Here is a 15,519-nt window from a genome sequence, read left to right as displayed (position 1 = left end):
AGTTACTGAAGAGCCCTTAACTCAAAATTCAGAAGCTTTTGTTTCAAATAATTCAATTTAAACTAAAAATGAGAAGCTGTGACTAACCCATAGATCTAATGTGCAAACCAAATTCTTCTCCACAGCCTTTCCAGCCAAGGGAGAAAGAGAGGGCTGGATTGTTCCTAAGTTGGTAATCGGGACTGATTATCTACTAAGATCGATCTGCAGAAATCAGCTTTATAATCTAAAAATAACAGTCTTTACAAAATGAGGAACTCTGAGTCCAAGTGAAGAATCAAGTTTAATAGTTGCATGACAAGTAACTTCAGAAGCACATGACAATGCATATTTACTGCATCACAAAACACCTGCACAGACAGGGCCCTCGGCTTCTGAATATCTCACAGATACTCTAAGCAAGTCCTGGACTGGAGACAATACTTATAGCTTTAGCAAAAATGACCATGAGTTCAGGGAATTGGTGTGTGAGAACGGCAAGCATTGCCGAAAAGGAACACAACCCTGCTGTGAAGTGGATGAAAAAAGGAAGCTCCTTCTGTGGGTAAACGGAGACATCATGAAACGCTGAAAGGGAAATATTGAAAAGTTATTTGACATTTTAATATCCATTGACTGTTTTACAAAAGGTCATAATTACACACCAGTTTACATTATACAAAGATGTCAAAGAGAACTATTATTGCAGAGCAGCTAGTGTTTTACATTCAGATTTATAGTTCCAAAGGACATATACATGGACCCAAAGCTTAAGTGCAACACAAGACTAAACCCCTGACATTTACTCAAAGCATATTTAAGTGGCTTAGTCCTGATATGTTTTCTAATATACTACATGTTTTTGCTCTTCAGTTATTTATTGGTGTCACTAAAGCTATCCTTCCCCCACCACTTTTTCCCCCTCCTTTATTTTGTAGAACATTGCAGGGTTAAGTTTTGGAATCAACTGTTGCGACAGAAGAGAAGAAAGTAACATAAAACTCACAAGATGTCATCAAGACAAAGGTTCCAATGAAAACACTTGGTCCAATTTAAATAATCAAGGAATTTTTAACAGTTACAAATGCTAAATTCTGTTATTTTAGTGAACGCCAATGTTTTAAAAAGCAAGCACCCTATTTTTTTCCTACTTTTTATGTCATGTTTTTCTAGTTTAAGAATTCCCATGTCTAAAAAGTAAAATAATTCTGAAAGCAAATCAGATAATATACATGGTCAGATTCTGTTAAAACTTCCCAAAGACTGCAAGCTGGCAGGCTACAGTAAATTTCAGAGCAATTGACAAAGCAGATCTCAAAGAAAACAGCATCAAGACTGGGGTACAAATTTTGTACACAACCATTACTTACACTTTAGGGCAAAGAAATCAAAATAATTTCACTAGACAGCTCTTGGGAGTGGAATATGGAGCTTTCACAGCTCAAGACATTGAAAGTAGTCACCATCTAGGGACTGTGACAATTCTAGATTTTTTATCCAAGAATTTTGCAATGTTTTAAAATAAAAGGAACAGGCAGGGTCTGTACATGCAATTAAGTATGGAAAGTCCTGTGTATTCCTCAGTAAGCTAGACTTAATTCTGGAGCAGACCCAGCAAAAAGTACCTTTTGATTTAATTAAACATGGAAAATAGATATATAAATTGTCAGTGCAATAGCCAGTGTTATTTATTTTTTTATTATTCACTTTGGGGCTGTGCACGTTTTCAGCTTTCAGTAGGCTACAGAAGGAAATTTAAAGATGACAGAGTTAAATCAAGCTGTCACCAGGTTTCAGGTTGCCTGCAAATTCAGGAAGTGATAACTGCAAATGTGACCCAATCTGCGATGCAACCTTTCCTTTGTAACCCATGAAGGCTAGAAAAAAAAGGTTGAATGAAAGCTGAGATTCTGAAGCACAACGGTGTGGAATGCATAAGGCTTTCTGTGAGGCCAGATGCCAAAGGGAAAGAAAATAAGTCCTAATCAAACATGCTTAAGGGTGTCCCCCTCAAGATTCTCTCTCATTTCACCTCCTTGACATCTAGTCGTCCCTGTTACTCAGCAGACTACTAGGATATCCATGCTGTTCTTCTACTGGACAAACAAAGCAGTGGCCTGCCCATGATGAAACATAACATGCAATACACCCCATCTACCATCAGCCATCCTCATAAAAACCTAACTGGGACATGGTCAGCTCAGAGAATGGTGTGTAACCATATATTAAGGACATATATGGGTTGTGAGGGGGTGCTTTTTAAACAGGAACTAGAGAGAGGAACAAATAGTAGAAGACTAGCAACCTGAACACAAGAGTAAGAAAGGCAGGAAAAATTGGGGAGCGCAACAAACAAAAATATACAAGAATTCCTTACGCTCCCAGAACTGCCACTACACAAGGAATGCAGGATCAGGCCCAAAGTATGTAAAGAGAGCTAAATAAATTTCTGCATGGTCAGAGCTCTCTCTCTGTGCATCATTACCAATTAGAACAATTAGCCTTCTATTTGAAGTTTATCAATTTAAGCCTCAATTTGGTTTACTTTCTATTTTAAATATATTAAAAGTATTGATTTTTTTAAAATTCCAAGACTTCTTGAGAAAGCTGCACAATAAAAAAATGTTAAAATGGCTTTATTTATGAATAGCCTTGTATTTAAAATGTAACAGGAATGTGTGAATGATTGTGTTGAAATAAATGCATGTGCTGGTGTTTAATTATGCTGGAAAGCCTACAGCTTAGGGTTAGTCACTAACCAAGGAATTCCTTGTGCAATATCCTGCATAAGTGAGAAATGAATAATTTAAAGGAGTCTGGGGGCAGACTTCAGTTACACATTTTAAATTTAACTTTTCACTTTTTGTAACAGAAACACACGTGTACGTTTGCTCTTCTGCAGCTGTATCCCTCTGACACTTTAGCAGTAGCCCCTGCAATTCCATGAAGAAGCTGAGATTTCAAGAGATGTAGAAGCCCACATTTAGAATCCCACCAGTAGGTAAGATGAAACAAGAGCCCCATTATCATCTAAGTGAATAAGCGACAGAGTGAGTGACGGTCCTAGTGGTTTATTTTCAGGTTGCTTTACACAGAATACATGTGGGCTAATACCTGGATAACGAAGTAGGGGAGAAGACTCATTCTTCAGTGTCAAATCTTAGGTCTCATTGCTGATGTATAGCAATGTATGATAATAAATATTCCATGGAATGTACAATTAATCAAATCAAATTTTGGAACAATAAGGTTTTCTCTCAAACTACAGGTTAACCAAAGATGATAAATATAAAGGTTCTGCTGGGTACTCTCATGCAAGAGTCTGGAATGTTTATCAATCTACCTACTACTTGCAGATAATGAAGGAGGAAGCAGTTCCACTACAACAGCCAGGGAACCATTACTTAAAAAAAAAGAAAAGAAAAGAAAAGAAAAGAAAAGAAAAGAAAAGAAAAGAAAAGAAAAGAAAAGAAAAAGAAGTGATCACAGAGGACTAGCCCAGTTTTCTTGCCCTCCAAGTTGGGAAATAGAATTTGGAAGCACCAGGCATGGAAGCCTCTTTCCGCCAGACATGATGTTATTACAAAATCCTCATGACATAGGGCAACACTCACTGGCAACTCAGTACCTCTTGGTGGCACCCTCCGCTAGGATTTGGTCCTGATCTAAGGAGACAGCAGAGAGGTGTGCTTTGCCATTGGTGGGGACCCCATCCAAGTGAGATTGAAAACTTAATTTCTGATAGCCATTGGTCATTAAAGATCCCATGGCACTCAATCTAGGTGTACACACTAAACTGGAATTTGGTAAGGATGCCAAGAGTTATTATAGGTTTCAGAGTAGCAGCCGTGTTAGCCTGTATCCACAAAAAGAACAGGAGGACTTGTGGCACCTTGAAGACTAACAAATCTGCTTAAATTCCCCTTGCTGTTGCAATTGGTATGGTGCTTCTCACTCTCCCCACTAAACTGTTGGGCAGTGCCGCTATTCAGTTACACAGTTTATTTCATCCAAAAGGTGGCTGCATTTCAGTGGGAAAGTATGTAATATTATATATTTATATATCCTCCCCCCACACACACGTTTGTGAAGTGCCTTGGGATCCTTTGGGATGTAAGGTTACAACGTATACTGCTGTTGAATTTGCACAGTGCATTTCCAAGTACACCAGAATCCATGTCACAAGCAGTTCATGAGCTAAGGACACAAGAGAGTAAATACACAGCAACACAGTACAGTACATACTGGAATTTTATTACATATATTTTATTCTAGTTATTACTTAGAAACAAAATAACCACTTACTTGGCAATAGCTCTCTGTCTGCTGTCTCTGTGCAACTGGGATAGGGATAGAAAAGATGGCCCTTCTCTAACGGGTATGGGATCATTCTAAATGCTGAGGACAAGACAGTCAGTCAGACTTATGCTAGACCAACGTACAAATCAAACCCCCGAAATGCCACCAGAAAGAACATCTCAGTCACCAAGAAAGCAAATTTAGAAATAGACTGGAAACAGCTGCATGTTGTATTTTATATTTTCTTTTAGAAGTGAACTTAGTGAAAGGTGTCATCTCTCCAGTAAGAATTCATACCAGCCTGGGTTGGGTCCTGCCACAGTATAAATTCTTACTATTAGGATTGGGGCCCCATTATGCTGGGCGCTGTACAAATACAGATGAGAGAGAAGATTGACAGCAACATCAGAGATGGAAGAGCCCTATTACTCTACAGATCCGTTCCAGTGTAAGCAGCAGCACCTGCTCCTTGCACCTCCCGCCCCACGTGTTTCCATCGGGGAGGAAGCCCCTCCAGGAGTAAGATGGAAGCAACAGCACGTTAAGGCATGATGGCAGAGGGGGTGGGGGTGCCACGCTGCACTGCTGCTGCTTATGCTGGCCCCCAGTTCTGGGGTGAATGAAGAGGATACTTCAGTCTCTGTACTGTCTAGCTCCAAACAGTGACTTAACAAATATTAAGATAAACATATTTTAATCCAACAGTGGAAGAAAAATGAACGATTAACAAATCCAACGGGGTCTTGATCTGAGGTGGATTGGTCTCTTCTGCTCTGGTCTTGTTGAGGCTGCTGCTGCTCCTCATCCTGACCTGCCAGCAGGAGCACAGGAGCTGTTGCTGCCTGGCTGCTAAGCGAACACAGACCTCTTCCTAGGTGACTGTACAGGACCTACTCTCCGCCCCGCCCCGCCCCGGGTCAGTGGCTGGCTGTTCTCAGCCCTTGGTCCCTCTCTAGGTAAGTGTGTCTGCAGCCTCAATTCTGCTTTTTATACCCTGGCTGCTTGGTGGCACTGGCTCCAATTGACACAGACACCCTGGGGAGCTTTTGGGGGGAGGTAACAAGTTGGTGGAGGCCACAAAAAGTGTTAGTTCCGTATATGGCTGTGAACAGCTATCGTTGGAGGCCTGCTGATGAATACGAATACTTGTATTGCTTGACTGTAGTTGTCTGCATCCCCCTGGGTAAATCCCTTTGCCTTCCTGTAATGTGGCATCAATTAAGCATCTCCAGCAAAAAGCCAAACAAGAGCGCTGAGTTCCCTTTGAAACTGAACTGAACAAGGATGCCTTAAGGAAGCTCAGACGCTGGTTAAAGTATGCCAGTTATGAATTATTTGAATAAAAGGTAGAGGGATTAGCTAGCTGCACTGGAAAAAAAAGATACTTACTTCCCTCCCATGTACAGTGCAGCAGGTTAAGGGCCCCTTCTATCCGCTTCCAGTGCTGAAGATGGAAGAAAGCATATGCTACTGCCTCACTGTCCCCTCGTTTCAGAATATGCTCTGGAGGTAGAATTAAGCTTTTCATTTCTAGTAAGTACTAGAAGTAGAAAATGGAAAGAGAAAGCATGCTTAATTACAGGGCCATGCCCAAATCCTTGATTTCCCCAAATTTTTCAAAATGATCAGAACATAGCATATGGAGGTCTTTCATGCATTAGGGAGGCATTGCAATTTAGGGCCCAGTTCTGATAAATTCTTGCCAGATCTTATTTACACAGAAAAACTGGGAGGTTGGGCTGCTAAACTCAGCAGAATGTTACATTCAGAATGTTAAGAAGTATACGTGCTATCAAAATGGATTTGCATTTTACTTCAGTGAGGAGATAAACACTTCTATGGCTGGAGTGTAGTTCCTGGATCATAACACATAAGGTAATTTATCTGGGGAAACGCACACACATAGACACACATTTTATGCTGCATCAGGTTGTGCTCCATGAATGCCAAAGGAAAGTGAACTGATTTAGCACAAGTGTTTCATGCGCAGGTATCCCAGAAGTCAGCCGTTAAATCTGTTAAGAGCTCCATGTAAAGCAATGTTAATGCTATGACACTGAAGTGCTTGCTGCAAGTCTAGGTTGATTTGCACCTTGATACCTTTGCCTCTGAAAACTTTCAATCTAAAGGTTTTAATATCTGTTAGTTCCCAAGTGTCAGGTTCAAATTAGAAACTGATGCTAAGTGCCAGGCTACCAGGTATATCCTTGATTATAAAGTTTAGAACAGTATTTTTGGAAGCATCAAGCATGGATCTAACTCTAATTCCACTGACTTTAATGGGAGCTGAGTTAAACCAATGTTGAGCACTTTTTTGAAAATCCCATCTTTAATTCACAGCTGTGTTGTGCTGGCACAACTATAACTGCTGTTACAAGCTGATGGGAGAAGGCAGAAATGCGCCGATACACAGGCAGAACAGCTGACTTGTTTCCAGGCAGTGAACTCCCAATTTTAGATGCTCAGAATGAGAGGTGGCAAGCATAAAACTGAGCATATGCACTATGAAAATTGCAGAATTACTAAACAAACATTTTACATTTTTCTAAAACCTTACAGGAGGTTCAGTTTATTTTTATTTTTTTAAAATGCAGCAGAGGAGGAGAAGCCAATTTGTTTTAATCCTCAACTTTGTTTTTAAGAAATGTTAAATAATTTTACAAGTTTAAAATGAATGTTCCAATTTTCTAGTATACGCTTATGAGTTGTCCTTTCATAGTATATAGTGTCCCACTCAATAATGGCCAAAGTTAATCCTCATCTTTGATCAGTGTAGCTGGCAATTCCTTTAACTCCCTCCCAAAGTATAAGAATGCAGTCAACTCACCAATTTATTTCAGCAGATGCCACAAACTATGAGATTATTTACTAATCCAGTTTGGGGACTTAACTTTTCCCATTCAGATTCTTGAAGGAATGTAGCAGAGGTTGTGCTCTGGCCAAATAAAGCACATTTACTGCCTGGCTAGGTTCTTCTCTTAGTGCCTTGGGCCTGCACTCTGGAGGGTAATATTCTTGCTAATCCTTTTTAATCCCTTCTATTTTTTATTTTTTTTAACACGGTAAAGGATCACTCGCACAGGGCTGCTGTGGGAAAATGGTCTCAAATATCTGACCTTTGACATGACTCCTCACGCTCTCTGCAGTGACTAGTTGGCAGTTGAATTAAGTGCTTAAACAGTAAGGGAAGGAAAATGTAGCAGCAATGGTGAAGCCTCAATGTAATTATTAGTGCCTCAATAACATGTTTGTCAGTTCTAGAGGGCAGGGATCATGTATTCTGCCTTGTGTGTGTCATGCCATGCACACTTACCGTGCTGTCCAAATAAAAGATGCAGTTGCGAATTTTTGAACTTAACTTCTTATAGTCCCTGTTTAACCATTTAGTTTTAGGTAATAAAAAACAAACCAGGTACTAATGCTGAAAATGTCTATTTCCAAAAGCTACTCAAAGATACTAGCTTACCCAATTCAAAGCAAACTTGTATTTGCAATATTGAGACACCCTTTCCTAATCATCTCCTGGTTACATCTCAGTGCCTGTATTTCCTTCCTATTATAACATACTACAGGGGTCTGGATTGACAGCTGTGACTCAGTACCTCACCTCTAAAGGGGGAAACAAAAGAATATGTTAAGATGACCCCCACCCTTTCAAAATAAGATCCATCTCAAAGAAGTGTCACTGCAATGGAAGGAAAAACCTCTTGTTCACTTCCCTTCTCCTTTCTTAGTGTTAATCTTGAATGCTGTGTAATACAGCATAATGTTATTCCCCCAAACCAACCACTTTCATTAAATGCAAAGAAAGATGGATTTCTCTCTTATGTACATACATTTTTGGTCAGGGGATAGGACAATGGACTGAGACTCAGAAGAGCTGGGTTCTATTCCCAGCTTTGGCACTGACCTTCTGTGTGACCTTGGGTAAGTCACTTCACTCCCTGTGCCCATTTCCCCGCCCACCTTTTGTCTGCTTTGTCTGTTTAGACTGTAAACTCTTCAGGTCACAAACAATGGGCTCCCAATCTCAACTGGGACCCTTAGGTACTACTGTAATACAAATAATAAAAGTCTCAATTGGCACATGATTAGAGGAGAAGATATGGTTATTGAAACATAATACTAATTTATTTGATTGTCTACAAAACTAGTGAATGCGCCTCACATTAAGTAGTTAATATAACTCTTTCAAAGAGCATAAGGGTTTTGAAGGAAGTGAAGGATACACAAAATAAAAGAACTTTTAGATAATGGTAACCTGTTATAATCTTCTTCCCCTAAAGGCACAGTCTGAAGAAAAATCTGTCTGAGACTGCCTGAAATGAACTTGCTACACTCTTGATCAATCATGCGAACAAGCAGCAATTTCTCTCAGCAATTAGCTTTCTCCATGCACATTCTATTAAACTGGACAGGCAGACAGAACACAGTGAATAGATAAATTCAGACCTTCATGGCTAGATTCATTTGGACTCCATGATTAGTTGAGGAGAATTAGGGCTAAGCCAACTTTCCACTTTCAAGACTATAACTTGCGTATTATATAGTAAAGAGGTTGCTGAGAGTTCAGTAAGGTTAACCTGAAAACAAGAATTCCATTTCACAAAAAATTCTGAGGTTTCAACTTTTGTTTGCATTGTGCATTGGAACAAAAATCTAGACCTTTTGAAATTTTTCAAGAAAAAACACGTATAGGAGAGAGAGAGAAAGAGACCCACCCTGGAATAGCCAATATCCCAGTGGTTAGGGCAAGTGTCTGGTATGTGGGGGGACAGCTTCAATCCCCTACTCTGCCTAATTTGGAGCAGGGGGCTTGAACCTGAGTCTCCTTTAGCAGAGGTGAGTGCCCTAACCATCAGGCTGTGGGAAGTTCTGGCAGGGGACATCTCTTGCTCCCTCTTCCCAGAGATTTTGTCAAAACTGACATTTCCATGAAGAGTTTCCTTTTCAACAAATTGACATTTTCCCTAGGCAAAAAATTCCTGCCCTGCTCTAGATTTCAGGTACATGTCCTGCTTGGGGTGTCTAATATCCTGGCCACTTCAGGTATTAGCAGACATGACCTGCAGCACAAGAGTGAATTAGTTTTATTTTTCTTCATACACAGACCAAGGGGGGGGCGGGGGCGGGAGATGAACACATACTGTTCTGAATTAGAGATCTCAGATCTCATACAATTATCAGGGTTTTAGAGGTGCTCTTGCCAATAATCTAGAAAAACAAAATAAGTAGTTACTCCTTGGAGAGGCCTGTCCAGCTTCAGGGATTTTGAAGACTACACATTTTAATTAGCCCTTACCCTTGCCTGACAGTGCCTTCAGTAGCACACAAGCAGACTGCCCTGGGGAGGACAGGAAATTTTAGCATGGATTGTAAGCTTTTGGGGACAGGAACCATGACTGTGGTTTGTATAGCACCTTGCACAGAGACCTGGTCCGGGCCTCCAAGTACGACTGTAATATAAATATTAAATGGCCTAATACCAATAATGGGTTGGAATTACCACAGTCCTCAAGAACATTTCCCTGATAAGGGGAGCGTACAGACATAGGACTTGTCTTAGCAGGAAATACTGCACAGAGAGGCTTAGACAGGCAGGGAAGAGGACTTGTGCTGTAAGCCAGTTTTAACAGTTCATGGGGATGCAGTTATCACGGCATATTGTGACAATCCTGGTGAAACAGCGAGGACATCTGCTGCAGGTATGGTTGCATTTAGCCCATTTGTTCAGTTTTATATTTCATTCGGTTCTCCTGAAGGCTGAAGCTGAATGAAAAGTGTGTTCTGACACTCTTGTTTTTCAGCTTCACAGACATTCTCACAGTAAGGAAGCTACTGCTGTCACAGTCTGCAAGCGATAACCAAATAAGCCATTTCTCATCTAGGCATAAATATCTTAAATACGCTGCTGATTTTTAAAAGATCTTCCTATGTAACCACAAGCATGTAGCAGCTTACATGTGTTTATGGATAGCGGTTAAGCCTAGAATTGTTCAAACTATTATTTATTCAGATGAATCAAAGCCCTGTAGAAGCAATCAGTGCTAATGAAATATTTGCAGCCAAGGGAGATTAATCCACCACACTAAGTTTCCCTCTTTAACAAAATGCATGCTACAGATAGCCAGGCCCTTTAAAACTAGAGGGGGAAATGGCAAAGAATCCCTGATAAACAATTCTATCTGTAGCCGTTTTGCTGCTATGTTCTTTAAAGATAACGCTAACTCTTGCCAATGTTATCAAGTACAGAGTTAAAAAGGTGGCTTTACTACATAGAAAAGTTGTTAGTCCCAGGAGATGTTTAGGAAAACAAGCCTGGAAAGTCCTCTGGTAAGCAGACGGTTGTCAAAAGTTTCAGAAGAGTAATCTTCTGTCTTTGCCCCAAGTTTGCAGGTAGAACAAGTGGTGTGTAAGGTGGTGAAGGAGCTTGCCAAAGATATTCCAGTAAATTACTCTCTTCGGTCACATGAGACCTCAGTATCATCTTGACTTCTAGTCCTGTAATCACTAGATCACAGAGCCTTTACTAGCCAGGACAGCATGAAAATGCAGCCAATTCACCATTTTCTCCCAGAAGTTGTGTCATGGCTTCTGGGCCCTTAAGCATTCTACTAGCTTTGTGGCAGCAGCAGGATTTCTTCTAGTATGTAATTACTGCTGCAACAGTAGTAGGCAGTCTGTGCTAAACTAGACATATTGTGCAGTTTGCCTTGGAGGAGAATATCGGAATATTATTCCATGCACTTGTTTATTTACAAGTGGGAGAAATTTTTGAGAGAGATTGGTACAGAAATTAACTAGGGACTAAAATGATGACTCAGCCATCCTTTTGGGAATCATCTGTTCTCTATTGTTAATTATTTGATCTTTTACATGTCCAGTCTTTATCTGCACTTGCAAATGCCAAAATTTCAGATGTTTAGAAAAAGCTTTTAGTTATAGTTAAAACACAGGAAATTTGATCTAACAGATTCATTGTTTGAAATTGTCAGAGAAGCTACTATTAAGAGCATGAAATTTTGCTACTTATGCCCAAATTTCTAATTCAAGAACAGTTTGTACCAACATACAATAATTATAGTCCCAATTCACCTTGGGTTAAATGGGGGTGTTCCATCAAAGATGAGGTTATCATAAAATCGTCAAACTAAACAGCTTCCATCTATATCTGCTTCTGGACACCCTTAACCTCAGTGGTTGTAATTTCCCCAACAAGAAGTTGAATAGTAGTAAAGGTCATACCCATTAGACAAGTACCAGTATTGTGCCCATTTTACAGATGGGGAAACTGACAGAAGTTAAGTGCCTTGTTTGAGAAGTGTTATAGTGGTGGATTATGCACGGGCACAGCAACCAGGACATGTGGTTTCTAATCCTAGTTCTAACACAAAATTTTGGGAAAGTCATTCCCACTCTTTGTGCCTGTTTTCCCATCTGTGAAGTGGGGACAATTATATTTTTACCTACTCTACTGGTGTGCTAAGAGACTTAATTAAATGTTTGGAAAGTGCTAAATACTAAGTTAGTAGCAGAAGTTGGACTAGAAATCAAGAAGTCTAGCATTTCTCTAATGCGGCCACCATGGCTGCATGCAGCCATCAGGAGCTTTTCTTGAGGACACAGCCTCCTGGGCTGTGATCGGGGTGGGAGGGGGGTGGAAGTAATGCCCCTTCCCCCTCCCAGTTGCTCCTGGATGCACCGCCTTGGGGTTGGTTGCTGGGGCCACCAGTACGGGCTGGCCCTGCCCCCCCTGGAGTTACCTGGGGCACAACACTGGAGGAGCAGGGAGCCAGTGAGTTCCCCACCTTCCCAGGGGTGATGAGGCTCAGGCTCTGGGCTTCAGCCCTGGGGTGGTGGGGCAGCAGGCTCTGGCCGCAGGGCTTCAGGTTCCAGCCGCAGGTTCTGGCTGCACAGTGGCAGGCCCCAGGCTCCGGCCACATGGCTTTGAGCTCTGTCCCTGGGCCCCGGCCTCTCCCCATGGGGCTTTGGGCCAGGGCTGGTTCTAGGTTTTTCACTGCCCCAAGCGCACAACTGCCCAAGCAACAAAAAAAAAAAAAAAAAAAAAAAGATGGCCAGAATGCTGCCCCTGGAACTGTGTTGCTTCGCTGGTGCCTAGAGCCAGTCCTGCTTTGGGCTATGACCACAGGGCTTCAGGCCCTTGATGCCTCCCCCAGCCCCACTGGCCCCCGCTGCTTCCCCGACCCTCCATCCGGGGCTTAATTTGCCCCCAGGCTTGCCAGGGCTGATTAAGTCTCCTGTGAAAAGTGCTACTTGTATGTTTGTTAACATCACTTTTCACAACAGACTTACTAGCTAGCAATAAATAAATTACAACAATTTGGATGTGTATATGTGCATATTTATTTGGTTTTTTTAACACTCGAAGTATATTAGGAAAAAGTGTGAGAGCGGCCACCATCAAGAGTTGGTGGCCGCACTCTGAGGCCACCAAAAAATTTGTCCTGAGAACCCAAGCATTCCAGCTAATTCCTTTAGGCCACAGGTTCTCAGGATGGTAGCAGCAGCAGGAGAGTGACAATTACTTTTAAACACACTTTGCATGTTTAAATCAGCTCAGTTGTATGGGCACTTCACCATGCAGTCAAACAGCTGCTGCCACATGACTACTGAATCTATGTTTAGAAATGCCACTTTCAGTTTTCCACTGAACATGTGCTGTAGTGTATTTTCAAATGTTCTTAACCTGTATTTTACAACCATTTTATGAACTGCCCAAAGCGCAACCTTATCATAGAATAGAATCATAGAATATCAGGGTTGGAAGGGACCTAAGGAGGTCATCTAGTCCAACCCCCTGCTCAAAGCAGGACCAATCCCCAGCTAAATCACCCCAGGCAGGGCTTTGTCAAGCCTGACCTTGAAAACTTCTAAGGAAGGAGATTCCATCATCTCCCTAGGTAACCCATTCCAGTGTTTCACCACCCTCCTAGTGAAAAAACCTTCTTCTTATAGACTATATACAAGACTGAGTTTAAAGGCTGGAAAAGTTACAAATGTGCAAGAACAAGAAGATACGAAGGAAGCTGATTTGCAACTTCAACTATAGCAGTCATTAGTGGTGGATGCTATTATTTCTACCCATGCTACGATTCACCCAGGATTTCCAAGTAGTTTCAGGTTTTACATGAGCTACCCTCAGCCTACTTCAACCACAGAGAAGTAGTCACATGTTCCACAGAGATAGCGAGACTCCAGGACCACTGCAAATAGTGACTATATTTCAGATAGTAAGCTAAATTGATCCCCATAAGGAGAAAAAAAGTCAGTTCTTACCTTTGGGACATGAGGGTTAAATTCCACAGCTCTGTGAATTGCTTCCACAGCATTAATTTCTGCTGTGCTGAGCCCTCTTCTGGAGGCTGTTTCTGGAGAGAACCTGCATGGAAAACCCAAACTCAACAATTTACTAAAGAAAATGCAAACAAGAATGATACTTTAAGATTGAAGCTCATCATAAACTGTGGGAAAGACTGATTCTTGAGAATGAGAAAACGCATTTTGGCTCAGCCCTGCTTTGCTCTTTATGCAGTTCACCACCACAGGTGACTGACTCAGGTATCTTGACTACCATCCTTATTCACGTGCCAAAGGCATCTTAAGCTTTTGGAAACCAAGTGGCGCTATGGAATTATTTTCTCTGGAGCATAACAAACACAAGAAGTTGAAGTGATGACCAAGATACTAGAAACTTTTCCATCTGGAGTTTTCAGATGGAAACTGGACTGAAAGCTGAGCATTCAATTAGCATTACAAGATTTTATGATGACACACACTAAGAGGCAAAGCTAAAATTAGCAGAGGATGCAGTCAGCAAGCAACCAGAGGGGGGGGGGGGGAAGAGGAGCACCAATCTCCATGAAGGGTCAAGCATCCATCTTCCACACACACCCTCCATCATCTCAGCACGCGCTCAGGAAGAGTGAACCATCTAAAATCCAGAAGAGCTAAATATCGAATATTTGTATGGACTAGTTGTGTGTGTAATGTATACTTTAAAGGAAGCACGAGAATAACAGAAGAAGAGAGAAGCTGAACATTTGCTCATGAATAAAGAAAGAATCTGTCTTCAGAGATATGAATGCTACACATGGGATTTAGGGTTTTGTTTTTAATAATTGATCTATCTTTTTACACCAGAATCCAAGATTAGCATAATTCACTGATTTCAGTAGTTTCTGTGTTCACTTACCTATCTGAAACAGCTCTGGCCTTCAACAGTGCTGCTGTGTAACATATTGCTGCTGATTTTGGAAGACTGATATCTATGGTACAATAAATAGTTAACTTTAGGATTCTAAAGTAAGACAAACATTTTAAATCTGTCTCCTCTGAGCTGAATGATTTGCATTTGGGATGGCCCATACAGTAAATTCAACATCTGGAACATTTCAGTTATGACTAGAAACTTTCAATTCCTTAACTGCTTTGCACCAGTCCCCAAAATCCTCTTTCAGAAAAATCCCCTGGTTTTACAGTCCCAGTTGCAGGGTCAGGAATTGTTCTTCACCACTCATGTCTGAGCATAGTTATCAGATATGATGTTGTAAAACTGAATTTATATAGAGGTACATTAGTGGGTTAAACACCTTTAGAAAGCATTTTCAGCTGTGTTAAACACCACGCTCAGTATTAAAACAAATAAATTTTAACCTTCAAGTTATTCTTTGCATTTCTTAACTTAAAAATATACTAGTCAGTTTCTAGTAAATTTCATTTTCAAGTTCTCACACATTAGCACCTTTCAACATTGAATTACAAACACTACAGGGGAATTTAACTAAAATATCTCACCATTTAATTATTTTTAGTTCTATGGAAAAATATCTATCGGTTTTAGTTTCTGTAAAACCTAAATTTATACAAAGCTTAAATTTGGTCCCAAATTTGACCTGACTGTCTTTAGGAGAGTTAAAATTCTACAATACAAGGTTATTGTAAAAATAGACAAAAGATTCTGTTCCTAAATAAATTCCTGAATACTAGTCTTTGCGTACCAGTTGAACTCCTCCTGTTTCTTAAAACCTCTCTCAGTCTTGTCCATCATGTAACAAACCAGCCAAGCATCTGGCAAGTACCATATGGGAAGGATTTCTCGCAAGTTTCTCTGAGTCTACAGCCCTCTGAAGCTCATCCTAACTGTTCCAGATGTTTAGAAGGAATCAGTGCCCCCTAAATTAAATAAGTGTCAAACTTTTTGAAGTCAACATGAAAAAATCC

General features: G+C 40.8%; 1 protein-coding gene across 2 annotated transcripts in view; it reads right to left on the bottom strand.

Moving 5' to 3' along the window:
• Nucleotides 1–264: 264 nt before the first annotated feature.
• The window catches only part of ST7L (suppression of tumorigenicity 7 like), a 31,701-nt gene continuing 16,446 nt past the window's right edge, over nt 265–15,519 (bottom strand). The window contains exons 10-14 of one of the 2 annotated variants that reach the window (XM_084611072.1): nt 14,492–14,564; nt 13,576–13,678; nt 5,668–5,818; nt 4,285–4,377; nt 265–567 (exon numbers count right to left, since the gene is read on the bottom strand). In XM_084611072.1, coding sequence (XP_084467198.1) covers nt 395–567; nt 4,285–4,377; nt 5,668–5,818; nt 13,576–13,678; nt 14,492–14,564 — 593 coding nt within the window. In that variant the 3' untranslated portion in view covers nt 265–394. The remainder of the gene's footprint in view (nt 568–4,284; nt 4,378–5,667; nt 5,819–13,575; nt 13,679–14,491; nt 14,565–15,519) is intronic. The other variant, XM_084611073.1, reaches the window with a different exon arrangement.

The sequence above is a fragment of the Lepidochelys olivacea genome (genome assembly GCF_965140295.1).
Source record: "Lepidochelys olivacea isolate rLepOli2 genome assembly, chromosome: 21".
Classification (NCBI taxonomy): domain Eukaryota; kingdom Metazoa; phylum Chordata; order Testudines; family Cheloniidae; genus Lepidochelys; species Lepidochelys olivacea.
Note: the sequence above shows the minus strand (reverse complement) of the source record. Positions and strands in the feature narration are given on the sequence as shown.